Source organism: Delphinus delphis, chromosome 3, assembly GCF_949987515.2.
Source record: "Delphinus delphis chromosome 3, mDelDel1.2, whole genome shotgun sequence".
In the NCBI taxonomy this organism is placed as follows: Eukaryota; Metazoa; Chordata; class Mammalia; order Artiodactyla; family Delphinidae; genus Delphinus; species Delphinus delphis.
In genome coordinates, this window is record NC_082685.1 from 6,141,051 (window position 1) to 6,168,797 (window position 27,747).

General features: G+C 58.0%; 1 protein-coding gene across 1 annotated transcript in view; it reads right to left on the bottom strand.

Moving 5' to 3' along the window:
• Window positions 1-1,405: 1,405 nt before the first annotated feature.
• RFX2 (regulatory factor X2) overlaps window positions 1,406-27,747 on the bottom strand; it is a 99,502-nt gene continuing 73,160 nt past the window's right edge. Inside the window, exons 6-18 of the mRNA XM_060007554.1 lie at window positions 26,454-26,528; window positions 19,478-19,659; window positions 17,208-17,327; window positions 14,830-14,945; window positions 13,851-13,969; window positions 13,424-13,536; window positions 12,947-13,101; window positions 11,663-11,760; window positions 10,352-10,501; window positions 9,469-9,677; window positions 4,943-5,096; window positions 3,901-3,943; window positions 1,406-3,405 (exon numbers count right to left, since the gene is read on the bottom strand). Of these exons, the coding sequence (XP_059863537.1) occupies window positions 3,290-3,405; window positions 3,901-3,943; window positions 4,943-5,096; window positions 9,469-9,677; window positions 10,352-10,501; window positions 11,663-11,760; window positions 12,947-13,101; window positions 13,424-13,536; window positions 13,851-13,969; window positions 14,830-14,945; window positions 17,208-17,327; window positions 19,478-19,659; window positions 26,454-26,528 (1,650 nt within the window). The 3' untranslated portion in view covers window positions 1,406-3,289. The remainder of the gene's footprint in view (window positions 3,406-3,900; window positions 3,944-4,942; window positions 5,097-9,468; window positions 9,678-10,351; window positions 10,502-11,662; window positions 11,761-12,946; window positions 13,102-13,423; window positions 13,537-13,850; window positions 13,970-14,829; window positions 14,946-17,207; window positions 17,328-19,477; window positions 19,660-26,453; window positions 26,529-27,747) is intronic.

Below are 27,747 nucleotides of genomic sequence, written 5' to 3' on the forward strand. Positions count from 1 at the left end.
CAGAGAGTTCTTGGAGGCTAGAACGCCTATGGGTCCCCCTGCAACCCTCCCAAACTGTGGCTTATTGCACTCTGACTCAGGGCCATTAGGGTTATAATGATCACCAGGAACCCAGGTACCTTCTGTCTCATTGCTTTGCCATCCTTATTTTATGATGTTCACCTTGAGGTCCAAGATGGCTGCCGGGGCTCCAGCCATCCTGCTTGTATTCCAGCCAGCAGCCTCATTTTCCCCATGTGCACAATGGTGGGCGGGGTTAACACCTACCTTGGAAGACTGTCAGAAAGAAGAGAAGAATGGACCACAATGACAAGAAGCCACTGTGATCGGTCAGGACCTCCTGGAGGCTCTTGGTAGGACTGGGTCCCCCTTTTGCTGTGCCTGTGCCCCGGAGCCCTACCCAATGGGCTAGGGACCCACGGGCCTTTGGCAGCCTCCCCTCCTCGTCTCCTCTCCAGCTCCTGGGGCAGGAATCACGTGGGCATCTCCTGTGCTCAAGAGCCTCGCCAGCCACCCAGGCCCTAAGGTGCTCTCCCCTCCCAGGGACCCTGCCGCCTGGCCCCGGGCCGGGATCTCCAACGGGGAAGATTCAGGGGCGGCTCCTGCTCCCCGCAAGAGCTGGTGCTGCTCAGGGGGCCTCGGGCTGAAATCGTGAACCACGGGAGGGTAGGGACGAGTCTGGGTTCCGCTGGGTTCTGAGAGCCTGGCAGAGGAGTCGGCCTGGAGTCAGGGCCTGGCCACCCGGCTGAGGGGAGGCTGCATGCTTGGGTCCTGAGAGCTCCTCCCCAGGATTGGCCACAGTATTGGTGGGGCCCAGTGCAAAATTAAAGCAGGGGCCCTTTGGTGGAAAACTCTTAAGAATTTCAGGATGGTGGCAAGCCATCCTGAAATAAAGCCTTAAGCCAAGCGCAGGCCCTGGAGTTCCCAGCCTGGGATAGCGATGGATGATTTTAGTGTCACCTGGGGTCCCCAGGGTCTCCACCCGGGACAGAGGGGCCCGGTATGGGGCCAAGGCTGAGCATCTCCGGCGGCACACGGGGCACCAGCCTGGCCCCTGAGAAGCAGCTCTTATGGGCGACTAACGGGGAACTGCGTCCACGTTTCTGGAACATCCTCCCCCCTGTGGGCCCTTCCTGAGTGCATCGCTCTCCTCTGCAGGGTTTCTTCAAAGTCCTATAATGCCCTGTGTCACGGGCCCCCAGAGTGGGTGGTCACAACAGTACGGATGCCCGGCCCGCACCTTCAGCCCACGAGCCAGGCTCTCTGGGGATGGCGCCCAGGAACTGGCGATTTCGGAAGAAGCTCACGCCCTGATTCTTAGGGGGTTCTGAAGTTCGGGCCCCACCGCTTTACCAGATTAACCCCGTAAACAACCAGTGGGCCGTGTCAGCGGCCGGAGCGTGGATTTATTCTGCGTCTCTGAACCAGTTTAGTCTGTTTACAGTCTCGCCCATCCTGGGCTGACAGTTGTTTTCTTGCCCTCTCTGGCCTTGCTAAATGCTCCTTCTGGAACATTCCCCAGAGAGCCGGAGGAGAGCACTGCTGCCCTCCCTTCCTGGGCTCGTGTGGCCCAGGTCTGGCCAGGCTGGCTGTGCCAGGGCCAGGGGAGTGTGGGAGGGAGGGCTTCGTCCTCCAAGGCCACTGGAGTGGGCGGCGGGGCAAAGGCTGGAGCGTGGATTGCGACCCACAACGGGCACGTTCAGTGTGTTTATTGCAATGGGAAACGAGAACGGGCTCGGAAGGCTGGTGTCTTTACCGTCATTCATATTCCTCCTCACGGAATCCGGCAAAGGACTAGACAGAGCGTAAGGCAGAAACGTGGAAGAAAAGGCAGGCGTCACAATCCGGGAGCCGTGAGCTTGAACGTCTCCCAGGAAAGGAGATGCAGCTTTAAAGACATTCCTTCTGTCTGAGTTCATCTGAGTCTGCAACTTTAAGACCACACGCAGATTGTGATCATGACGGGCTTTTGGTTTCTTAAAATGAGATTTCTCGTCCTTCCCTGCTGCTCTCCCCGGGCACCTGCGGGCGCCAGGGATGCACAGCGCTCCTGCTTGTCGAGAAGTAGGGTTTTTAAAGGCCTCGTGAGTTTACATTAGTACCTTCTGCATGAATGAGAAAACAACATGGGGGACTGAATATACACATTCATAAGGAATGTTCTAATAACAATTAGAGCACAAAACTATTTGTATGAACATATTTCCAAAAGGAGAAATTATTGCATTTGAGAAGTCGATGCTTCTTAGACCAGAGGTTTGTCTTTCTTCTTTGCAGCTGCTTCGGGAGCGGAACTCTGGCACAGGGCTTACTGGTGCAACACGTTACGAGGGACACAGATCTGGAGAGTTTCGAGGTCAGAGCTGGGACAGCCCTTGGGATTCGTTTGTCCCCAGAGGAGAGTTTGGACCCTGGGCAGTTCAAGATGGGACCTGCCGGGGTCCCAGTGCTCTGGGATCGCTACTTCTAAGGCAGACGTTCTGGAAGGTTCTGTGGAGTGGGGCTCAGGCATGGCTGCTCGTGCACAGACTTGGCAGGATGGCTGCCCTCTGACGGCGCGGCGGAGACCCTGACCTCCCGGCCCCCTTGGAACAAACTCATTCCAGACCTCACAGTTGAACTTGACGTTGGCTGTGAACCTGGACAGATTCACAGTCCTTCTGGTTGCTCATCAAGCTTCTGGCTTTGATTTGGAAAGGCCCCGCCCCCACCACGAGCGGGCCCGCTTCCGTGATGTGTTCTTTGAGCCACGTGGGGCCGTGGGATGCGCGCCGTCCGGGGACGCAACTGGCGGCTGCTTCTGATCCCTTCGGGGTCTAGAGACGGGGTGCCTGGCGGCCGGCAGGGCAGGAGGCCAGGGGGCGAGGACCGAGATGGCCTCTCCCACCACAGGGCCTGAGGGGGGCTGCGGGGACACGGCCCGCTTGGCGCTGCCCGACGGTTGTGGGACATCCCTTCCTCCCCGGGACCCGCTGGAGTTTTTTCAAATCAGGGTGCAAATCGGAACGAGCTGGCAGGGGGAGATGCCCAAAGTGGAGGTAGCGACTCGCTCAGCACGGCCCCTTCCAGCTCTGGAAGGGGATGTTTGCAGTGGGGGAAGGAACATTCAGAAGAAGGAAAAGGGGTCTGGGCGCCCCATCTGAGCTTCGGTCGCGGTCACAACGGTTTTCCTCTTGAGGGAGAGCGTGTCCTTTAAGGGCGCCCTGGCCCAGGGGCCCCGGCACTCAGAGTAAAGGAGGCACTACCGCGGCGGAGCTCTGGGACCTGGAGCCGGGGCAGCGTGGCCCAGCTAGACGCCCTGCAGCGGGTGGTTGGGGTCGCTGCGCTCCCGCTTCACCAGGGGCTCGCCCCGGCCTCGGGCCTCCGAGCGGGCCTCGCTGCCTCCACGGTCCTCGCTGAGGTCATCTGTGCAGGCGGGGTGGGGCGCGGGGCACATCTTCAGGGGGCGTGAAGGGGCCAGGGCAGGGCACTGCCTTAGCCTGGGCCTGGGTTGACCCAGTCAACCTGGAGGCCTTCCTCCCCACGACCAATGCCCACGTGCCTGGGCTGTGCTCCCGGCAGCATCGCCCTTGGCGGTTGGGCCCCCCCACCTCCACGGGGCAGGGTATGGGGCCCCGGTGGGGGGGCGCTCTCTGGCCCACCTGCCCTGCTCCCCCTCTGGACGTGGCCGCAGGAGGCCCTCACCCCGCCAGCCCCAGCACCGGCACCAGTCCTGTCCGTGGCCCTGCGCTGAGGGGCCTGGTGTGCAGGGAACCAGGGAGAGGAGTAAACGTAATCCAGTAGGAGGGGCAGGGCCTCTGCTCTGAGCCCCCAGTGGGCTGCTGCCCAGTGTCCCCGCCCCAGGGGCCGCCCTGATCGCCACCAGGCCCAGGACAGGAGGGAAAGCCCAGACACACCCACCTTTGTCGAGTAGTGTCAGCGACAGGGAGGCAAGATCGTTGAACTGAAAGAGAGAAGCCCGGAGTGAGGGCCCTCCGCAGAGCAGGTGCCGGGGAAGGTTAGCAATGTCCTCGTCCACAGAGGAATCGGGCTTTCGCTTTGTAAGTGAGAGGGCTTCTGCCGTGAGAAGCGGCCCTGAGGCTGCTGGGTGTCTGGGTGTGGCCCCTCTAACACTTTCCAGGGCCCTGCCTGGGAGTCGCTGGAGGGCTGTGGCCTCTGAGTGGTCAGTGAAGGAAAAGCCGCTGTTTATCACGGGCTTACCACGTACTAAAAGCTCTACAAGTGTCGCCTCATTTCTTCCTTGAAACAACCCTGTCATGACCCAGCAATTCTGCTCCTCAGTCTATACCCCAAAGAATGGAAACAGGTGCTCAAACAAAATGTGTACATGAATGCTCACAGCAGCACGATTCACACCAGCCAAAAGGTGGACACAGCCCATCTATCAACAGGTGATGGATCAGCAAGGTGGTGCATATCCGTGCAGTCAAACAGTGTTTGGCCAGAAGAAGGACAGAAGCACCGACACTCGCTACCACGTGGACGGACCTCGAGAACACGATGCCCAGTGCGAGAAGCCAGACACAGAAGGACACACAGGGTGTGATTCCATGGATGGGAAACGTCCAGAACAGGCAGATCCACAGACACAGGGAGTGGGTTCACGGTTGCCAGGGGCTGGGGGGTTTACTGCCAAGGGGGTGGGGTTTTCTTTTGGGGTGATGGAATGTTCTGGAACAAGATAGGTGGTGGTTTCACAACGCTGTGAATGTACTAAATGCCACTGAATTGTTTCCTCTGAGATGGTTAAAAAGGTACATTTTACTTTCTGTGTATTTTACTTCAATGAGGTGGAAATCCTGCCCGGGCCACGTGAGTAGGGGACAGAGGAGCCAGGGTCCGTCCTGCTGGGGCAGGTGAGCTTTTTCCCACCCGCCGCCCGCCCCCACGAGTGTGTTCTCTCGGGCCCCGAGGCCGGCCCTCTCATCCCGGGGGCGCTCACCTCTCCCATCACGGCGATGGGCGTCTCCCCAGTGGCCTCGGCGACGCGGTGCTCCACCAGGTAGAACATGTACTCGTCGTAGAGCAGCCGGATGAGGTGGAAGGAGCCAAAGCTGGCGGCGCTGCGCAGCGTGAGGTCGCGGATCACCATGGAGCTGAGGCGGCAGACACGGGCTGGCACCTCCGGGACGCCAGGCTCCCCTCCAGCCCCGAGCTGGCCTGCGAGGGGCCTGCCAGCCTCCCAGACCACCCCGCGGCCTTTCCCATCCTTCCCATCCTTAGCCAGCAGTTTTAGGCGCCTAAAAACGAGATTCAAGTTCAGGGCACCTTTGCCTCTTTCATCCAAAGCAGGGGTTGGCAAACCGCAGCCCAAGCCAGACCAGATCCAGCCTGCCAGCGAGGAATGGTTTTTACAGTTTTGAATGGTTGGCAAAAAAAGTCAAAAGAATTGTATTTCACGACACATGCAATGTACCTGAAATTCACACTGCAGCATCCATTAATAAAGTTTTATTGGCTGTGCCTGTTGTTGATGTGCTGTGTGCCTGGAAAACTTTATACCTCAAAAAGGTCTACTATCTGATTCTTTCCAGAGAAAGCGAGCGCCGATCTAAAGGAGTTATTAAACGTGGTCCCCGACCAAAAACCCTGGCCTATACGTGCACTGCCACGGGGCCCCAAACACCTGGACACTCCAGCTCAGAACTCACTTACTCTCAGTGACGTCTAATCGCTGTGGTACCGAGAAAAGAAACAGGAAGGGACAAGACAGGAGAGGAACCCCGGGGCATCGCTCCGGGGTGGCCCTGCCACCCTGGAGTCCAAGCACCCAGGGCCCGGCGAGATCTGTCAGAGCACCCAAGCTGCAGCCATCGAATCACTTCCTTCTGTGCAAACAACTCTCCCCCTGCTCCTGTCCGGGCAGCCTGTTAACGGCTTTGGCCTTCAAAGCGATGTTTGCTCAAAGAACGTTTTTATTTATTTATTTATTTTTGGCTGCGTTGGGTCTTCGTTGCAGACGGTGCTCAGGCTTCTCACTGAGGTGGCGTCTCTTGCTGCGGAGCACGGGCTCTAGGCGCGCGGGCTCAGGAGTTGGGGCTCGCAGGCTCTGGAGAGCGGGCTCAGTAGTTGTGGCGCACGGGCTTAGCTGCTCCGCGGCACGTGGGATCTTCCCGGAGCAGGGCTTGAACCCGTGTCCCCTGCATTGGCAGGTGGATTCTTAACCGCTGTGCCACCAGGGAGGTCCCTCAAAGAATCTTTTGAAAATTTAACGAGCCTCAGTTTATCTTTTAACAGGCTGAAACTGCTGCCTGCTTGTGTGTTAGCAATGGGGCATGCGGGCAAGTCGGCAAAGACAGCCGACAGCAAATCCGTTTACTTGATTCTTCTTGCATCTTCTCCGGGCCAGTGTGCAGACACGCTCTGACGGCACTTTGGTTCAGCGGTGGAAAAGGAGAGCTGGCTCCAGCCGGCTGTGGCTTCGAGATGCCCTGGAAGGGCAGCCAAGGAGGGGACCCGGGTGGTGCCTGCCTGTGTCCAGATGAGCACTTTAGGAAGCAAAGGTCACCTGAAGAACGTTCACAAAGAATGAAGACGAAGGCCGCCTAAGTGGGCACAGGGAACAGGCTCGGGGTTCGGGATGTGTTTTCTGCTCAGAAGCTCCTTTGGCTCCGTATGGCTGACCCCTAAAGGTAAGCGAGTGAACACAGACCACGGGTCCCTGGGAAGGGGCCCCCCTCACTCCTCACCCCCTCCCACCCTCCCTTCCCCACGCCTGGAAGTGGTGCTTGGTTTTCATGCTGCTGTCGATAACACAGGCCTGGAACGAAGCTGCTTGCATTTCAAAGTGTTAAGATATGGTCTGTGCTGCTGCCGCTCTAACGGGAGACCCCAGGCCCGAAGGCTTCGAGCCACCCTCCCACTCTGTGCCCACCCAGAGGGGTACCCGGCACCCTTCCCTGAAGGACCCCCTGGGTCGGGCGCTGGTACCCGGCGCCCCCCAGCCTCAGTGTCTGGTTTGAAGCTTTGGATCGAGAGGCTTTTCTGAACCGTCTCCATGGTCACCTTGGTATGTTTTGGGTTCTCCAAACGGGCTCGCAACTTTCTGCGGTGGGAACATCAGTGGCTGTCAGCTTACCCAGCCCCTGCCCACCGCTGTCCATTTGCTGGTGGACGCTACAGAGGCAAGTCCCTTAAACTCAACAAGCTGGAGTCAGGTGGGGCCTCCGTCGTTACAGGGAAAAGCAGCCCCCTCTCACGGAGGCCGCAGCCACTTGCAAGCCTCAGCTGGGTTCGCATCTCTGCGGTGTAAGTCACGGCGTCACCCTGCCAGTCCTGCTTCCTCAGGTGACGACTTCCGGCCACGGGGGTTGGGGGCTGAGTCCCCACCGGCTTTCTCTGCAGCCACCGACTCCGACTCCATTCCTCCCCCATCACCCCAGTGTTGCTTTATCGCACTTTTGGACTAAATCCTGTTCCCTCTGTGGTGATGGGGTGTAAGTGCACAGCTGAGCCACGTGGTCAGTCAGGCTTACAGTCCCTTTCTTGTTCATTCATCACCCAACATTCGGGTGCTGAGAAGCAGCGGTGAACAAGGGCGACGTCCCAGCTCTCGAGCAGACACGGGTGGTTGTCGAGGAGACAGGCGACGGACAAGCAAACAGAGAGCGGGGTGACGGGCAATGGAAGAAAATCCAGGCGCAGGGGACAGAGGACGAGAAGGGGGACGCTCTTTCACTCGGGAGGTCTGCAGGCTTCTCTGAGGGTGATCGGGCCACAGGGCTCCCTGGGGAACGATGCTCCAGGCAGGGGAGGGCAGTGCAGAGGCCCTGAGGCCAGCAGGCCAGGGCAGAGCATGAGGACGGTGATGGGAACAGGGAGTGACCAGGCCAGCAGCCGGCCGAGGGGTCGGGAAACGCTCCGATAAGAGCCAGACAGTCAATAGCCTTCTGCTCGTCACTGCTCAACGCTGCTGAGGATCTGTAAATGAGCGGGCCTGGCCTCACGCCGATAGCATTTATCTGCACAGCCAGGTGGACGGCAACCTGAGCCCTGGGCCGCAGCCGGCTGGCGGGCTGTCCTGCACGGCCTGCAGGCAGAGAACAGCTGATCGCCTCCGTTGAACAGAACGCTCCACTTCCACGTGTTTATCGCTGAGTGGGACCGGAACTCCGCCGCAGGGCTTCTCTGGGTGAGCGCAGCCCACGTTTTCTGGGCCAGGCAGGGATCCCCGCTCCCGCTCGCCCGGGTGAGAGGTGCAGCGTGGGGACAGCCTTCCCGCGCGATCCTGACTACACCGCTCCCCGGCCTCCTGGGCCCCGCATGGCCGCACGCAAGTCTGATGCTGCTCTGGTTCCTGGCCTGCGGCGTGACCCGCTGTTTTCTCCCTGGAAGCCTTTACGATCCTTTCTTATCCTAGGTGTCTGAATGTCACAGTGAGGCTGGGAAGCTCATCCACTGGGCGGGGAACCCGGCAGCTCTCGGAAACTTGGGCCGTTAGTTATTATTTTCTTTCCCTCCGTTTTCTCTCTCTTAAAAAGAAAAATTCCTATCAGCTGGCTAGTAAACAGCCGGGATTGATCCTTTCATGTCTTTTTCCTTCTCTCTTCGTTTTCTTTCATGGGTTCTCTTTCTCACATTCTTTTTTCTTTCTCCATATGTTTTTCTCTCTCACGTTTACCTTCTGTGACGGTTAGTTTTCTGTGTCAGTGATGGGCAGTGATTCAGTCAAACGTTAGTCTAGGCGTCGCCATGGTTCCCGTCCACCATCCCTCGACTTGAGGTGGAGAAGCTCAGCCTCCACACTGGGGGTGGGCCTCACCTAGTCAGCAGAGGGGCCTTGGGAGCAAAACTGAGGTTTCCCTGAGGAGGAAGGGGTCCCCACCTGCGGACGGCGGCATCTGCTCCCCCCACTTGAGCGTCCAGCCCGTCAGTCCCTGCTACAGACTTTGGACGTGCTGGCCCCGCGATCATGCCTGCCCGTCCCCTGAAATAAATCTCCTTACATTCACACACACACCTAACTCACTATAATACAGTTACATACATCGTTTTAAAACACGTCCACCTAACCCTCGCCCAGGACCACCCTGTGGGGAGCCGACGCCCGTCCCTGCCCCCTGCTTGTACTTGGCAGTGAGGGGATAAAGGCTCACGTCGCGTCCTGTTTTCATCCTGCTGCTGTCCTAGCTGGCCCCTCGCACCACGATTCCCCACCTGGTTCTCATCTCCCACCTGCCGCTACCTGCGCTCCTGTTCTCTCCAGGTTCTCCCTTTACCTCACTCCGTGGGGATGCTCTAGGGGCAGAAACAAAGGCTCGTGCTTGAGCTGCCGTGTCTCTCCAGCAGGCGGGCCCGAGATGACAGTTTCTGTCTGCAGAAGCCTTTGTAACCCAGTTTTAGGCCCCAGGGGGCTCTGGGCCTGCCCCGGGAGCCCCCAGGAGTGAGGCCCACAGGCTGGTCTGCGTCTCTGGGCCTTGGCCTCCCTCCCAGGCCTGGAGCTCTCTGGGAGATCAAGGGCACACCTACCTGTAGAAGGACCATTTCAGCAGGAACTGCCGCGCAGCCTTCGGGAAGCTGGGGCTGCCCGCGTGCTGCTTCAGGACCTGGGTGACCACGTTGTCCAGCCAGCTGGCCCACTGGTCCAGGGAGCTCTGCTGCTGCAGGGTCAGCTTGAAGTCCTGCTCCAGACGCTGCACCACGCCCTCCTCGCACTGGCACACCCACGAGGCCTGCTCCTGTAGGGCGCGGGCAGGCGAGGGCCGGGTCAGGACGGAGGGACAGCGACATCTCCCGGGCGCGGCCCTAGGCCGGACACACACAAGCACAGACACCTGCTACTCTCGACCTTTTCCAACTGCGAACTCGGCACCCGCTTCATGGGGCAGAGACGGATGGCCATCCAGAGGGAACCTGCCCGGCTTCCAAGGGCCTAAATCCAGGCTCCCTGCATCCTAGGCCCAGGCTGTACCACGTCTTCGCGTTGCGTTATTTCTAAGCGGCCAGTCCTCTGTGTGCGTGTTTCTGTTTATTCGGTGGATAAACTCAGGGCCTACACTAGACGTAAACACAGCAGCGGGACTCCCCTGACGGCGGCTGCGCTCTCCTAAGCCCAGAGGAGAGAGCCGTGAACGTGGCAGTGGGAAGGCAAATTTTTAATGAAAATGGGCCAAGGCGTCGTCCCAGAGCCTGGAGGCCAGGGGGACAATCACGCAGCGGAGCCCGGGGGTCCCTGAGGACTGTGAGTGCCTCACCCCGACCCTTCTCACGCAACAGGAGCCTGGGCCGGGCCCGGGTGCGGGGCCGGCTTTGCGGTAGGCTGAGTCTGGTGGTCTGCACATTCTTCTAGCGGGTGGAAGCCGGGTCCGCGCGCCCCGGTCCCAGGCCGCGGGGAGGCGCGCGGGAGAGTCACCTGCACGTTGGCGAAGTCCACGCGGTTGAGGTCGCTCAGCATCTGGCTGATCTGCGCCGTGTTCTGCAGCACTGCCCGGGCCGCCTGCGCCAGGTGGTTGAGCGACGTGTAGCGCCGCAGGGTCTGTGCGAAGGCGCCGACCACGCCGACCTGGGGCCCGGGAAGGTGGGAGGCTAAGCCCGTCTGCCTCTCTTCTCAGGGGCGTGGCGGCGGGGGGACCAGGAGAGAGCTGTTCTGTCAGGGGAGAGGGACCCGCCCTCCGGACCGTCTCAGAGACCCCAAAGTTGAGAATCAGTGAGGGACACGGGCGTCACCAACGCGTGGAGTGGCATCTACGGCGGACGCCACGGCACAGTGAGTTAGAATTCAGCACAGCGTGGCCAGGCCCTGGCTTCTAGGATCCCTCTGGCTCTCTGGGAGGGACGGCAAAAATACCGATTCCCAGGCACCACTGGCTCAGACGCTGCGAGGTGTGGCCTGGAAATCTGCGCTTTTGAACAGCGACCCAGCCGGTTCCTAAGCGTCCCGACGTTTTACGCTCACTGGTCTAACCAGTCAATTCCAGCTTGTGGGGAGCAGGCAGGCGGGATGCCCAGATCTGGCCCTGCCTGTCTGAGGCCGTGAGAATGCTCTCGGGAAGGGAATGGGATCGCCTCTTTTCCACAGGTAGGCCTGATGGCCATGTTTTACATTCTGATCTGTGGCCGAGACGCTAGCAGTAAGGGTGACCACAAAGAGGTTAAATGCCCCTCCTGGGCTTCCCTGGTAGCGCAGTGGTTGAGAGTCCACCTGCCGATGCAGGGGACACGGGTTCGTGCCCCGGTCCGGGAAGATCCCACATGCCGCGGAGCGGCTGGGCCCGTGAGCCATGGCCGCTGAGCCTGTGCGTCCGGAGCCTGTGCTCCGCAACGGGAGAGGCCACAACAGTGAGAGACCCGCGTACCGCAAAAAAAAAAAAAAAAAAAAAAAATCCCCCTCCTATGACGAGCAGAGCAACACTCGATCTGCTCTGAATCCACCCAAAAGTATCACAGCAAAGACATCTTCTGTCGGGCACTCCCAGCCAGCACCTGTCCTCCACCAGCAGCAGCCCTGGGCCTTCCTGGAAGGACCACTGACCCTCAGGACACACAGCAGCAGCCCCCTTTCTCTGGGGCCCAGCGGTCCTCCAGTTCCCTGGGGGCAGAGGGACGGGAGCCCCCTCCCTTCACAGCACAGCGGGGCCCGAGGGGGCCCCAGGCTGTAGCCTCTGCCCTCCCCCCCCACCCTGCAGCGTGGTCTGGAGGCCCAGACCCCAACCCCGACTGTTACCTTGGTCTGGATGACCTGCTGTGGGAAGTCGCTCATGGCGTTCGTCAACCAGCCTTCCAAGCTCTTGGCAAAATTGCGGATGGCCTGTGTCAGGGTACCTGGGGGACACGAGTATTAACGGTGAGAAAGGCAGTCTTGCCCGTCAGAATCAGCTCACGTGTAAGAGGTGCACACATGCCGTGGAAATGACCACCCACCGAGAACAAGCAACACAGAGGAGAAGAGATGGTGAGAATTTAGGGCACTTAGTGACGGAGGTGCTGAGTAGGAACTGGGGCCAGCGCCGTTGAGCTCTGCTCGTCTACCTGTCTATGCTGGCAGTTCTCACCTGGGGTGATCCTGACCCCAGGGGACACTGGGCCATGTCTGGGGACATCATGGTTGTCACACTGGGGCGGCTCCTGGCATAGAGGGGATGGGGCCACAGTGCCCAGGATCGCCCCCCGGAGATGGACCCACCCCGATGTCACTGGGCTGAGTGGAGGGGGGAGACCCTGATACACACACGTGCATGTAAACATATCCTACCAACTTCCAAATTTATTTTGAGATGGCTTGCAATAAGAAATACATTTTTTTGAAAAAAGAAAACCACCTCTAGTGTTATAAAAGGAAATATACCCAATCTCAAACCTTAATACACAGAGACTCTAAGAGCACACTACACTGAACAGTCTCCAGGCTGGCAAGGCCAAAGGAGAACTGCAACGGTTTTGCTGTTTCCCATTTTCTGGCCAAAAAAAGCAGCAGACCAGGTCATCAAAGAGATGGAGGTTCCCCAGCGCTAACAGGCACGGATGTCAACAGGCAGCCGTTCGTTCGGGAAGAGCGAGGCTCAGCGCCCGGCCTCCTCGCCCTCACGAGGTCGGGACCGCGTCCTGGGGGCCCGAGGGACAGCCCCTGTGTAGGGGGCCCCCTGGTGGCGGGTGTTGTCACCACCTCCGGAGGCCACAAGGGCGGGTGGGGGCAGAGACCCTGGGAGGGTCCCCACGGCCCGCATCAGCCCCAGACGGGTGTAGCCATCAAGGGCCACCATCTCCTTTTCTCTCCCTTCCTCAGTCAAGGCCGCTGGAATCTGGAGAAGGTCTGAAGAATCCACCCCTTCATGCTGCAGACTCACAGTGCTGGGAGGAAGCCGAGCTCAGCGTCAGATCAGCTGGGGAAGCGGGTTAGAACCCGACTCAGCCCCCGCCCCCCGAGGCTGTCCCGCAACCTCGGCTGGCCTCCACTCTGGGAGTCTCCTCTGGGGAGGTCGCGGGCAGGGGTGTGGGGAGGGGCGCTTACTGGGCACGGGCCGCAGCACGTCTGGGATGAGGATCTCCACCAGCGCCTGGTACAGGATGTGGTCGCAGGTCCTCATCCACCTGAGCACGGGGTCGCACTTGCACAAAGATACCAGCTTGTCCTTGGGGAGGACGGCGCCCTCCGGCTCCTCGTCGCTGCGGGGGACGGGGTCACGGGGGACACAGGTGAGCCGTCAGCCCGGGGCCTGCTCTCGCGGGATAAGCCGAGTGAGGCTGCAGGACCACCTGGGGCAGGCAAGCTCCCTGCCCCGGGGTCACCCCTGAGATCCTCACCGAACAAAGGGAAATGCCATACGGGTCACACACCAAGTCAGAGGAAAGACCACACGTGCGTGAGGGGGTCTGAGCGCTGATTCTTGAAAAGCTGGTGCATTTGTGGGTGTCAGCAGGAGACGGTCTGCAGGGCAAACCCAGGCCCCGTGAAACTGAGGCCTGTCTGGGGGCTGACGGGCAGTACCTGGTAGGTAGAGAGGCAGGGCCGTCGCCGGAGGAGGCTTTAGAATTCCAGAAGGAAAGCCACAGCTTCTCAACGTAGTGGAACTGGAGGTTCATCACGACATCTAACGTGGCCTAGGAATAAACACGGCTGGATAAACACTCCGCTGCACTCACACCACGTGACTGCCATCAGACTGTGCCAAGCAAGCGGCCGGGATACGGGCTGCAGCGGGGCCTTTCCAAACCCAGACAGACCACGAGAGGCGATGGGAGTGAACGAAGGAAGATTCCATCCACCCCCGGCCAGAAGGAGGGGGGGCCAGTCCTGTCTGCTCCTTGTCACCGGCGGGGACACCCAGTGATGCTCTGGCGCTGGCCTCGCGCAGCTCACCGAGGCGCCCACCGGAGCCCCCAGGGCCCGGGCTCGGGGTTCGGGGGGCAGTCACCTCGCAGTGCCGCCGGTAGGCCAGCTGAAGGGCCTTGATGTCGTGCAGCGTGATATTCTCCTGCAGCAGGACACTGCCCAGGTCGGGCGCCGGGAACTCCGGAAAGACGTGGGACACATCTGTGGCGGGGTGCGGGGGAACGAGGGGGCAGGTCAGCAGGGCTGGGGACACCGGCCGTACGTGTTGGTGACCCTATGCCAGCCCTGGCTCCTCTCACACCACACAACCCTTAAGCTTTGGTTTTCTCAGGTGCAGGGAGGGGACAACATCGTCAGCTCCCGGTGACGCACAAAGCACAGGGCCTGGGCCTGGCACACATCGTGCACTCCATCCCCCCAGCATTGGGGGCGCCCAGGTGGGTGACAGCGTCTCCAGAAGACCCAACAGGGGAGGGTTCAGTCGGGGCTCAAAGATACACTAAAGTACACGGAGGCCACCCACGTCTTTAGCGTATCCCGTCACTCCGGGGCAGGGACGGTGCCAGCTGGGGAGGGACTCTCCCAGGGCTCAGCTCAAAGTACATCCAGTCCTCTTTCCGATGGGCATTTCATTTTACTTATTTTCTTTCAGTTTAGTACATTTTATATTTTAATTTTTGGGCCGAGCCACGCGGCTTGTGTGACCTTAGTTCCCCGATCAGGGATCAAACCTGTGCCTCCTTGCTGTGGAAGTGTGGAGTCCTAACCACTGGACCACCAGGGAATTCCCCTTATTTACTTATTTTTATGATGGTCACTTGAATCCATTATTTTTGGATTAATATCCATTAATTTGGGAGGAACATGCTGATTATTCTAAAGTCTCAGGGATTCCACAAAGAGGGTTTATCTAGAACTTTCTACGTAATTGAAAAGGTGATATACAAGAAAACTGTCTGAAGCATCCCTGTAGAAGCTGCTGGTGCCGAAACCCAGCCCCAGCGGTGCCGAGTGGCCCCAGAGCCTTGCCAGCAGGCCCTGCGCCGGGGTGGGGGGCTCACCGATGTACTGCTGGTGGTGTTGGCTCTGGGCAGCCATGGCCTGCTCAGGTGTGCTGTGCAGGCTGCCGTGCGAGCCGCTCTCCCCAAGGCTGTCCGTCTTCTGGGCTGGCCGGTACCTGGGCAGGGAACACGTGTGCCACCGTGAGGCCCTAACAGCACTGCCCGGAAGGGGCCCAAGGAGTGGAGGACGGAGCAGGATTTGGTTTGGGGTGTGTGTGTAATTTTCTAAAACTAGTGGTCAAATAGAAAACACAAACTTTACCATTAAAATGGTACTTCTGAGTGCACAGCTCAGTGGCATTAAGCACATTCACACTGTCGGGCAACCGTCCCCACGATCATCTCCAGAACTTTCTCATCCTCCCAAACTGAAATCCTGTCCCCATGAAACACGGACCCCCCCTTCCCCTCCCCCAGCCCCTGGCCCCCACCATCGACTTCCTGTCTCTATGGATGTGACTCCTCTAGGGACCTCACATAAGTGGGATCAGACAGTATTTGTCCTTCTGTGTCTGGCGTATTTCACTGAGCACCGCGTCCTCTGGGTTCATCCATGTTGCAGTGAGTGTCTGAATCTCCTTCCTTTTGAAGGCGCAATACCACTCCACTGTACGGATGGACCACATTTGCTTATCCACTCATCTGCTGATGGACACCCGGCTTGCCATTACATGTATATATTCTAACACTTCTCTCTTAGAAGACAAGTGAACTTCTTTACATAGAGTCCCAAACGTCTTACTATTATGTGATCTCAAAGCACGTTCTGAGACTTTTATTTTGCCCTGAGCTAGAAAGCAGTGGACAGCCTGTCCAGGCAGCAAACTGAGAAACGTAACAGAGAAGGGCTTCCTGGGGTGAGTTGCTTGAGCCCTGAGGGATGCGCATGCCAGGTGGGATGGGTGTGAGGGACCCAGCCTGAGCTGGGGGTGCCTTTACTTGTGGGATGTAGGGCCAGGCTCACTGGGAGGAGGGAGGACGCCGCTCAGAGGTATGTGGACCACCTGACTTTGTGGGGGTGGGTGGCTCTAAGTGTCAATGGCACAAGCCTGTGGCCCGAACCCCACAACGGAAGCTACAGAGTCCTTGTCTGTGGACGATCAGGTACAGGATGGACTCCTGGTCCCGGAGAAGGTTCCAGGCTCTCTCCTGCAACCTCCAACTCCCGTGATCGGCCATGTGGTTGGGAGTCACTGGGACCCCTTAGAGCAGCTAAAATGGGGTGTCAGCCACGCAGCTCAGCTGAGGCACGAAGGTGCCACGTGGAAGAGAGTGGGGTGCATCCCTGCCCTGGAGGAGAATGGACCCCGGAGAGGGGCCGGGGACAGAGGCGGGCAGAGGGGTGAGTGGAAGGGGCCAGGGAGCTGGTATTCGAGTGGGGCCCTGAACGGGGCGTCTCCAACTAGGGCTGCAGAGCACCATTTCTGCCCCCCGTTTTGAAATAAAGTTTGACGGCCACATGGCCACACCCGTTGCTTTGTGGAGGCTTTCACGCTACACGGGCAGAGCTGAAGGGTCTCCACAGATAGTGTCTGCCTGCGAAGCTGAAGATATGTGCTCTCTGGCCCTTTACAGAAAAAGTGTGCTGACCCCTGCCTTAAAAGATGAGTAGGTCTGTGAGGCAGAGAACATTCCAGAAAATGACCAGGCCTTTCCAGCCATCAGATCCAAAGGTCAGGAGGAAGCAGCAACTTAAGTGTATAAGCTTCTTTCTCCTGGCTTCTGGGGTTATGTTCAGTGTTCTCTCTCTTTCTTTGAAGACAGAGAGGAAAAATCAAAGATCTGTGATTCTAACTCTATGGCATTCAGGAAAAGGCAAAAACTACGGAGCCAGTAAAAAAACATCGGCGCTCGCCGGAGGTTGGCGGGGAGGAGGGACCAACAGGAGGAACAGGGAGCGTTTTTAGGGCAGTGAAACTACTCTGTACCATCCTCTAATAGTGGATACAGGTCATCGCACCTTTGTCCAGAGCTACAGAGTGTACGACACAGAGAGTGAACCCTAATGTCGGCTATGGACTTCGGGTGACAAGAACGGGTCTATGTGGGTTCATCAACTGTAACAGAGGCACAACACTGGAGGCCGGGGTGTGTGGGGGGCACGTGGGAAATCTCTGCACCTTCCACTCACTTCTGTTGTGACCCTGAAACTGCCCGCGTCCTGCTGGCCTCACTCCACGCCAGGTGCAAGTGAAAGGCAGGGCTCTCCCAGGACGCCGAGATGGGGGCGAATGTGAACTGGTTTTCTCCATTCCATCCATGTTTCATCCATTTCCAGGTTGTGGTCAATGGTCGAGAAACCCCTCTCCCTCCGTTCCTGCTAGTGAAACCTCTCAGTGGGCTGGCTGATCCTTGGGCCGGCCGGGCAGCTCACCCACCTGGGCTTCTGATGCACAGGCTGCTGCCGCATGGCCATGTACTGCGTGTCCTCCTGCAGCCGGTTCAGGGGCGAGTCTGGCTTCAGACGGATCCCGTAGTAATGATACTTGGAGTTGCCCCTAGGAACCAAACATCTGGGGTCAGCTCTCTTTGCAGATGTCCTAAACCGCAAGACGGGGCTCTTTCCCCGCCCTTCTCCGTGGGCTCTCGGGGCCAGTGTTCCCTGGACCGTGTGGGAAACGTTCATGGGCTGTCCCGTGGTCAGAGAGGTTCAGGAAATTCTGTAACGGCTTCCCCCTCTGGGAGACTCCCCTCTTGTTTTTTAGTATGATAAAGGCTCTGAGAAGTCCTGCAGTAAAAAAGCCAGTTCAACTTTGTTTAACCCAGCATGGTCTAATAATAGCAATAATCATACTTGTTATTATAATAAACAATAATAATACTTATTATTATAATAAATAATAATAATAATTACTATTATTAACTCTCCCCCCTTCCAATCATCTAATAACACGTTTTACAAATGGTACAGTTTGGGAAACACTACCTTATTTTATTATGGGAGAAATGATGCTCAAAGGTTTTAAAATAATTTCTTTAAGGAAACAGGTCAGAAGGGGCTCCTCTGGAGGGAAGGACAGACACGCGGCCTTGCAAACACCCCCAGCTCACGGGCTGCCATTTTCCCTGAGCTGGCAACATGGACAAGCCGGGGAGCCTGGGTCCTTCCCGGGTGAGGTGCAAGCTGAACTGGTGCTCGGAGGGAGAAAGCGGGGAGGATGGGCCCCAATTCTGAGGCCAGCATCTGGGACCCTCTGAAGGTGGAGGCCCCAAGAGCCATCTGGAAAGGCCCCAGGGCAGCAGTGGCCGTGTCCCCAGAGGTCATGGACTCCTCCTCCCTGCCCCCCTCTGGCTGCCCACGTTTTGTAAGGATGTCCTCCGTCAGGGATCCCAAGGTGGCAGAGAACTCTCCTGGCCCCGTCCTTTAAGACACCCAGCATGCCCGCTTCTGGGAGAGGGTGAGTGAACGCCGAGACCCACGTGTGTGCGCCTTCACCCAGGGCACGTGGCGAACCCAGCCGGCCACAGGTCAAAGCCATGCAAGATGATCTCATGTGTGGGCCAAGCCCCCCGCTTTGAACAGAGCGAGGCCGTCTTTTCCTAGTGGGAGGAGCCAAACGCTACTGCCGGGGTCGGGGGTGGAGGGAGAAAGATTCCTGCCCGTGAGGGTCCCTGGCCGCTGTCTGCCAAGAGCAGCCCAGAGTGGATCGGTCCAGGCACAGCAAAAAGCATCAAGACATGGTAAATCCAACTCGACTAGACAGTCCAGAGGCTGCTATTTAAAAAGCCTGCTATGGCCAGGACACGGAAGCAACCTAAGTGTCCATCGACAGATGAATGGATAAAGAAGATGTGGCACATATATACAATGGAACATCACTCAGCCATAAAAAGAAACGAAACTGAACTATTTGTAGTGAGGTGGATGGACCTAGAGGCTGTCATACAGAGTGTAGTAAGTCAGAAACAGAAAGACAAATACCGTATGCCATATATATATATATATATATGGAACACATATATATGGAATCTAAAAACAAAGGTCATGAAGAACCTAGGGGCAGGGCAGGAATAAAGATGCAGACGTAGAGAATGGACTTGAGGACACAGGAAGGGGGAAGGATAAGCTGGGACGAAGTGAGAGAGTGGCATGGACATATACACACCACCAAATGTAAAATAGATAGCTAGTGGGAAGCAGCCGCATAGCATAAGGAGATCAGCTCGGTGCTTTGTGACCATCTAGAGGGGTGGGATAGGGAGGGTGGGAGGGAGGGAGATGCAAGAGGGAGGAGATATGGGGATATATGTATAGCTGATTCACTTTGTTATAAAGCAGAAACTAACACACCATTGTAAAGCAATTATACTCCAATAAAGATGTTAAACAATAAATAAATAAATAAAATAAAAAGCCTGCTATGGAAAATGTCAAACGAAGGGAGAGAGCCGAGGTGAAGCAAAGGGAGAGAGCGGAGGTGAAGCCCGTGTCCCATCACCAGGAGAGACGCGATCACGGCCCACGGGTGGCCAGGCCGGGCCCAGGCTACCACCAATTCAGGGCAACTCCAGGTGCACCCGGAGCCGTGGACGTCAGGACGTGCCAGGAGGGGGGAGCCTCACGTTCTCCCGAAGCTCGATGTCTGTATAAGGGAAGAGGAGGGTGGGGGGCGGGTGCAAGGGCTGCCAGACACCCTCACCGACCCACCTGGTACCCAGCCGCCGCGTCCTCAAGCCCATGAACACGGAGCGGATCAGCTTCCCAAAGGAGGCCGCGTTCACGGGGTCCAGCTTGTGTTCCTGGCAGTGGCGAAGGTAGTGGTTGTAGAGCGAACTTCTGGGGAGACTCACGCCTTCTGCAGTTTCGTAATTATCCAAGAGCCACTGGAGCTGGATGGACAAGACAGGCCGGATGCTGACGTGGACGCACCGACAGCATCACACGCCTTCTGTCCTCCGACACGACGGGGAAACTCACCTCTACTCTCACCGATTCAGGTTCAATTTGGGGCACGTTCAATTACTTAATAGCTTCTTTTCACTTGCTTGTTTATTCCTTCGATTTCTAGCCAAGCTTTCAGGTTCCTTGACTTAATTTACAAAAACCTGCCCGTGATGGAGACTGAAACCCCCACAGGCCTCGCACACCAAATGCTTCCTAAACCTACGGGGATGGAGATGATCTGAGCACACGGGAAAGGAAGACGAAGAAAAACCCCACGGCCCATCCGCATGGCGCCCCGCGTTAAGGTAATACCACCGCAGTCCCTGTACTCAGGACCGAGAAGAAAACAAGCGGGAAACTGAATAAGAGACTGAAAGGCTCGTGTGCCAGGTTTTGTGCTCAGGCCAACGGCAGGGAAGAGGATCCAAGGCCGAAGTCGAGGCCCCCAGAGGTCAGCACTGACTCAGAACTGTCCACACAGAGAGCTCAGTTCCCACACCAAGGGAGGCTGAACCCCCCCACCCACTTTGCACCCACTGCAGAGCGCCCCAAAGGCTGCGGTTTGATCCTGGCTTCGAGACTGTTCCCCAACGGAGGGAGGTCTGGATTTGGAAGAGTGAGCCCGGGAACGAGGCCAGAGGCAGGATCCCACATCAGGATCGGGATGGGGCTCCCTGCTGCCGGGGCCCCTGTCCTCTGTGCTCCCACACGCTCTGTCCTTCTCCCTGGGAGATCACCGCCCCACCCCCCTACCCCCAGCCCCCTCTGGTGCTCGGCCCTGCAAGCCAGGTCGTGGCCCCGCCCAGACTTATAAGCCCGCAGGCTGCGAAGTCTGCTGGCGTCACACTTTTAGACACGTTTCGGAATGGTTTTAACATGCAAAGAGGTAGAGAGAACAGACTCCTGAACTCCTGCTTCAACAATCACCACCTCAGGGCCCATTTTACTTCCTCTAAGCCCCACACACTGCCTCTGCCACTTTATCTCAGTTTGAACTCATTTTTAGTGGAGTATAGTTGCTTTACAATGTTTTTGTTTGTTTGTTCATTTGGGCCACGCCTCGCAGCATACAGAACTTCCCCGACCAGGGATCAAACCCGTGTCTCCTGCAGCGGCAGCGCGGAGCCTTAACCACTGGACCGCCAGGGAGGCCCCCTCCTGCCATTTTAAAGTGAACCTGACGTGCCTTCGTTTCCTCCCTGGGGACTCCCGGCTCTAACGTGGACCCAAGTGAGAGGCGGGTGGTGGGGTCAGCTGGTGGCAGGGATGCTAGAATAAGGAGAGTTTCAGAGGCAGAGGGTGGGCCTGGGCTGGATGTGCAGGATGAAGGTGGGGAAACGGTCAAAGGTCCAGGTGAAGGGGCCCTGGGGGACTGACAGAGCAGAGGGTCCTATAACACAGCGCTCCCCAACCTTTTTGGCACCAGGGGCCGATTTCGGAAGACAATTCCTCCATAGATCGTGGCGGGGGGGAGGGTTCAGGCGGGATGGTGGGGAGTGCTGGGCAGCAGCAGGTGTAGCTTCACTCGCTCCCCTGCTGCTCACTTCCTGCCGTGCGCCCCGTTCTTAACAGGCCGTGGACCGGTGACCCCTGCTCTAACGGAAAGACAGACCTCTGGCCTCCAGAAGGGCTGGGTAATGGGTTCTGCTTTGGGGAGGTGGGGGAGGAGTGCTGGGCTGGCATTCAGGGTGGAGGTCGGGACCAGATGTGTCAATGCGACACCAAGGAGCCCAGAGCGGGCCTGTGCGGGTGGGGCCGAGGAGGGGTGTGTGAGGCGTAGCGTCGAGGCCTGGGGTCAGGTGCTGCCCCGGGGACAGCCTGCAGCGGGCCCTCCCCAGACGCCCTGCAGATGAGGTATCTGCCAACTACCTCCTCACTGAGGGACCAGCCCAGCTGCCGATCCGAGTAGCAGGTTGGAACCAGGGGTCGCCGGCCCTCCCGTCACCACGAAGCCTGCCTCCTGCAGCCCTGGGTGCACGGGAACAGCTGTCCACTCATCTGTCCGTGTGCTGTGGGATGTCATGTGCCGGCTGCGCCCGTGACCCCGCAGGGGGATCCCAGCCCCACCAGTGGGTGAAGGGGGGGCAGTTACCACGGGGATGCGGGGAGGAGGAGGCAGCAGCCAGAGGCTGAGGGAAACAGGAAAGGGTTCTTCAGTTCCCCCTTTGGGAAAGAACATCACGGTTTCTACTTTCCATCAAGTCACCTAGATATATAATTTTCAAACTTTCCTTAAATGTGCTTTTTCTACACAAAGGTGGCAGAGCACCCCCCCTTCTCTCTCCAAGGCTTTGCTCCGGCCCACGGCTCCCACCCTTAGGGGCCGTCTCCTTGGCGCCCCTTGTTCTGACCCCTCCTCCTGTCTTTGATGCTATGAACAAACTGTGAACTTAAATGGTTTAATCACTGCGCACGGCCTGCCCCAGGAGGCACCCTCCTCCCCACCCCGAGGCACCCCCGCACACACCCCGCCCCCCGCTGCCTTGACTCTGGGGCTAAGGGACTGACATCACCGCGAGTTGGGAAGGAGGGCATGGGTGGCACAGTGGAGCTGCTCCTTTCTTGCGGGTACGCCCCCGGCCTGCTTTGCGCTCACAGCGGGGGGGGGGCTGTCCCACCAGCTACAAGCCTTCCCACAGCAGCCTCACCAGCCACAGGGGGGAACTGGGTTCTGTCTGTCGCCCCGCTGTCTAGTTGCAGTTGGCTCAGGATCCAGGATCCAGGTGAGGAAGGGCTGGTATTTGCTGGCCCCTGAGCCCCAAGGTTTTCCAGAGCACTGCTCGCCGACACAAGCATTCATTTTCTATCGCTTGTCTCCCTGCTGAAACGGGAGCTCCAGGAAGCAGAGACAGAACCGGGTCTGCCCACGTTTGCACCCCGTGAAGATGCCTCAAGAACCGCTGATGGAGAGGAGGAGGGGTCCCGCAGAGCGGAGGGGACCCCAGCATGAGGAGGGCCGACAGCCTCTGGATGTGCAAGCAGGAGGCTCTTCCTGTCTCTGCCACCCTGGCTGGGGAGCATAGGCCGCTTCTAGGGGAGTCCTCTGTGGGAGGGAGAAGCCGGGACCAGGGGCCCAAATGTCTCAGGGTCTGAGCGCCCGGGGGGGTCCTCAGGAGGCTCCTCAGGCCGCGAGGTGGAGGCCTGGGAGGGGCCCCGGACCAGGTCCTGAGAGATGGAGGCTGAGACCCCGCCTGGCACCTGACATGACTGGCCCAACGTGAGAAGGAAGGTTTGGGAAATAAGATGATGGCTTCTGCTCCTGACCACCTGCGCCAAATCCCAAGAATTACACGGAAAGCACACTTCCTTGCGGGTGACTACGTGGACACCGACACCAAGGATGTGTGGTTAACTCCCTCCTGAGTAGAGGTAAGCACAGAGCGAACAGATGCCACCAGCAGCCTCCGAAGCAATAATGGGTTCACTTCCACCCTCTCCGGCGACGAGAGGTGACCCGGAAGGGAGGCTGACGGGAGCTGGAGGGCGGTCTACGGGCTCCGTGAAGGCAGAGCCTCCCCTGTAGGCTGAGCGAGTGCCGGCGGGGTCTGCGCACCGCACTCCTGACGCCGCTACCTGGTGTCATCCCGACCGGCTGAGCATCGCACGTCAGTGACACTAGGTGAACGGCAGGCCCATCTCCCCACCACACAGCCCCGCCTCGCCCGCGGCAGACTGACCGGGTGTGACGGTAGGGAGGCTGTGGCCATGGTGGGTGGGGGGGGGGAGAAGTGGTCTGATTCTGGATGGTTCTGAAGGCCAAGGGGCATTGGATGCGGGCTGTGGGCGGAGGAGGGGGCACAAGGATGAGCCTCCAGCAGGACGGCGCTGCCCTGGATGAGCCAGGAAGGTGGCGGGAGGTGCAGGGTCTGCTGTGGGGTGGGGGCGGGGGGCGGTCAGGGCTCGGCCCGCGACACACGTGCGCAGCTGCGCCTCCAGGCGGGCGGGCGCCCTTGGAGGCTCAAGGGTGGAGCTGACGGGGAGAGGCCCAGCCTTGACGCCCACTGGGAAAGAGCCTTTCCCTCCAGGAGACCAGGCGGGGTCGTCGAGGTGGTGAGGGGGCCGGGGAAACTCCAAAAAACAGCAGTCCAAGCGCGACCACTGCCGGAGGCCTTCGCCGCCATAATCTGGAGCAACTCCTAGGCAGAGCACCCAGCCCATGAAGCTGCCACAGCCCATCGCCAGCCCAGACTGCAGGGCACGGCTCTGTCACTACACCACCACCCGAAGGCTAAATCACCTTTGACAATTTATGTTTCTTGATTTAAAAAAAAAAAAAAAAAGGTCATACAATCTGAATACGATCCACCTAAAAGCAGGTCCTTCTCCCAGGGGCTGGAAATAGTAGTTTATGTACAGTGAGCAGCGGCCACCTCTGCAGGGACCCATGATGGGGGTCCCTGAGTCAGCAGGGGCTGGGGGCCTCTCCCGATAGACCCGGGGACAGCAGAGGGGCAGGCCTGGCTGGCGTGGCTGCACCCACACGCCACAGTGACACCCTGGTGAGGGACGGCATCTCCATTCCCAGCTCAACTTTCTCTGCCTCCTTCCTCCAAAACAGTCATCCCTCGTTTCCTGCCACCAAATCATGCGTTCCCCTGTTTTAAAGATGGCTCGGGGCCCACCTCTTCCCTCAGGGGCTCCCACACCAAGGCTGGAAGGTCCCTTCAACCCTCAGACACCCTGGTCCGAGTCCCGAGGGCAGCCTGGGGAGCTGGGGTGACCCTGATGTTGGGTTGGGTCTGGAAGGCACAGCCCAGCCTTCCTGGGCTCTGGGCATCTCGCCACCCGGCACCAGGCTCTCCTGCCCGGGCGCGGGGACTGCAGCCGGTGGTGCCCAGGGACAACTGTCTCAGGTGAGCGCGGCCAACTAGGACCACGAAGGGCTCTGCAGGACACAAGGCCGTCTGTCGCCAGGACACACCCTAGCTCTCTCCCCGCCCTCCCTGCCCAGACAAGCTCCTGGCCGGCTGACCGCAGCACGTGGGGCCGACTCTTTACCGAGATCTTCTTTCTATCCCCTTTGAGTCGCCAAGCCTCAGATCCTACTTCTTACGGCTCCCAATGGGAGAAAACGACTTAACAAATCGCCAGAAGGAAAACGGACACAGGGAGGATCTTCCTGCTCAGAAACTAAACTCAGGAACGGAAGCTGGTTTTGGAGGAGCAGCCAAGGCAAGCCCGCCTCCCGGAGGAAAAGCGTTAGAAAGCCAGAGGCACCCCTGCAGCCAGAGACTGAGGCTCATGCGCTTCACATAGACATTTTAAACTTCCCGCGGATACGCCGCCGGCCTGGGGTCCGCACCCATCCTGCCTTCCTCATGGCTCTCTGGGGCTGCCCTAGCGCCTGGCCTCGCAGGCTGTGCCGTGGCCACGTCTGCTCGAGATCTGAAGAATTCTGGTCCCCGAGCAGAGAATGCTGTCTTGCAGACTGCCTACACGCTCCGCTCTAAGGCTGCAGCTTCCCTTCTCCAGACCTTCCCACCAGATGACATCATCCGGCAGTGATGGACAACAGGGTGGCCATGACCCACCTAGCCTGGGGCCTGATGGACTTTTGTTTTTCCTTCAAGACAGCCGGGATGAGGCTGCTCTTCCTCCAGTGACCAGCCCTCTGAGGCTCCGCCAATGGGCTGGAGGTGCTGGCCACGCCTGTGCCCCCCGACAAACCCAGAACCTCCTGGATCTTTCCCTAGCGGGCTTTCTGGCCCCACACTCTGAATCACTCACTTTGAATGTCGGCCAGCATGAAAGTCTTGCTGGGGTCACAGCTGGGATCGGGTCCAACTAAAGGGGACTTCTTTTCTTTGATGTTTTAATTCTCAAAAGGATGCCAGTCCCAACCCAAGTGCTTGAGAAAAGCTGCCAGAAGTGCGCTCTGAACTCCTGCGGCCTGTCCTACCTCCAAACTGACGAACGAAGTTCCAGTCAAATTAAAGCCGCATTGAGGGCGTTTGGAGAAGTAAGGGGAAAAGGGAGGAGTGGGGCGGGGGGCGACAGGAGCTTCCCCTCCTCAACAGTCCCCAGAAGCCGAGTCCCTGCACTGTCATCTCTGCCAGCCCCATCCTGCCACTCAAAGCCACCCGGAGGCAAAGACCTTTGCGCCCTCCTGGCCTTGGGGCCTACGATCACGTGGTGTCCCCAGCAGAGAAAGGTCTTATGCAGCTAAAATCAATAGGAATTAGTTGCTTTGCCCTTTTGTCGAATTACCAATCTTTTTTTATTTTCAAAAAGCTGATCACAGGAGAATTAGCTAAGAATGCTTATGGCACCCCCAATCCGGCGTCATCTTTTGGTTGTGGCTTGTCTGAGTACGAATTTATTTACAACGCTTACCCTCTGCCAGGCATGGTGGGGAGGACGTTACATACACTAAGCAGTTTAATCCCTGTTCCCCCCAAGGAGGGAGGCGCTGTCACCCCACTTTCACAAAGGAAGAGCCTGCCTTAATTTCCCTTCGCTGTGGAAGGACGTTTTTGCTGAGTGTAGAAGTCTAGATGGGTTCCCCCCCTGCACCTTTTCGGCACTTTAAAGGTGTCAACTCACTGCTTTTTTTTTTTTCGGCCGTACCGCGCAGCTTGCGGGATCTCCGTTCCCTGAACCAGGGACTGAACCAGGGTCATGGCACTGAAAGCCTGGAATCCTAACCGTTGGGCCACCGGGGAACTCCCTGTTTGTTTTTAAAATGCCTATGAAGGTGACAAGCAGAGCAGGGCAGACCAGCAGGTTGACACACACTTACATGACTGTTGAGTAAACCGCTTTTGTGTGATGTGATCCCTTCGCTTTTTTGGAGGTTTTCAATCGCCATTTCAAGCTAAAGAAAATGTGCGCAGAAACAAAACAAAACAAAATGGAAAAAAAAAAAACAAAAACGAAATCAGATGGTTAGCATTAGCCAAGATTGGTTTGTATTAATATCCAAATAAAGATCCGAGCGCCTACGAGATAGAGAGCAGGCTGGACGCAGGCGGGGCGTGGGGGGTGGGCGGGGGCAATGGGTTAGGTCGGGGGCTGAAGCCTCAGCAGGAGCGTTGCTTCATCACGTGCAGAGGAGCCCAGGAGCCCGTCAGACACCAGCAGCAGATGGGGTCCTACTGTCTACACTGGCAGCTGAGTTTTAACACGTCTGCATGTGCACATGCACAACGGGAATGCTTAGTCACTGCGTAAGTTCAAGTGTAAGCAAAGCCAGCATGATAACCGCCTGCTGCTCCCCAAATCCATCGTCTGCACTGGGAGAATCAGAGGACCACAGACCCGGGGACAGGTGATGGCACTGGCTTCCCGGCCAGCCCGCCCTGTTGCAAAGCCAGGGTCTCCCAGCTGGAGGGCTTTGGGAAAATACCAGTAGGCCACGACCCCAGCCCTGCCATTGGGAGGCGCAGGACCCTGGGGCCACGGAGATGAGACAGCTCACAGAGGGGTCCTCCTGGGGGAGGGCCTCCGAGATGGGTCCTCAGACCTCGCGGAAGCGAGGGCTGAGGGGCCATGGCAGGTCTATGCAAAGGAAGAGACACCCGGCCGAGTGTGGCAACCACCACATCTGAGCCCGACTTGTACATGAAAAATGCAAACATAAGCTCTGCTGGAGGCAGTGACCCTTAAACATCCAGGGGAGGCAAAGACCACAGAGACGATTCTGTAAAAAGCAGGCCCAACACTTTCAGAAAGTGCAGCTGGACCACTTCCCCAGAGCTGAGTTCAGGAACGAGGGGTTTCTGCTTCGCCCCCCACCTCTTCTGACCACTGTTGAGAACATCTACTCTTGCCACTGCTATTCAACACTGTACTGGAAATTCTAGCCAGGGTCATTAGGCCACAGAAGAAAATAAAAGGCATCCACAGAGGGAAGGAAGAAGCAAAACTACCTCTATTTGCAGATAGCATGATCTTAAATATGAAAAGGATCTTCCCAAAAACTATCAGCACCAGGGTTGCAAGATACAAGATCAATAAACAAAAGTCAATTATATTTCTAAATAATGAACGATATGAAAATGAAATGGAGAAAACAATCCCATTTGCAATAATAT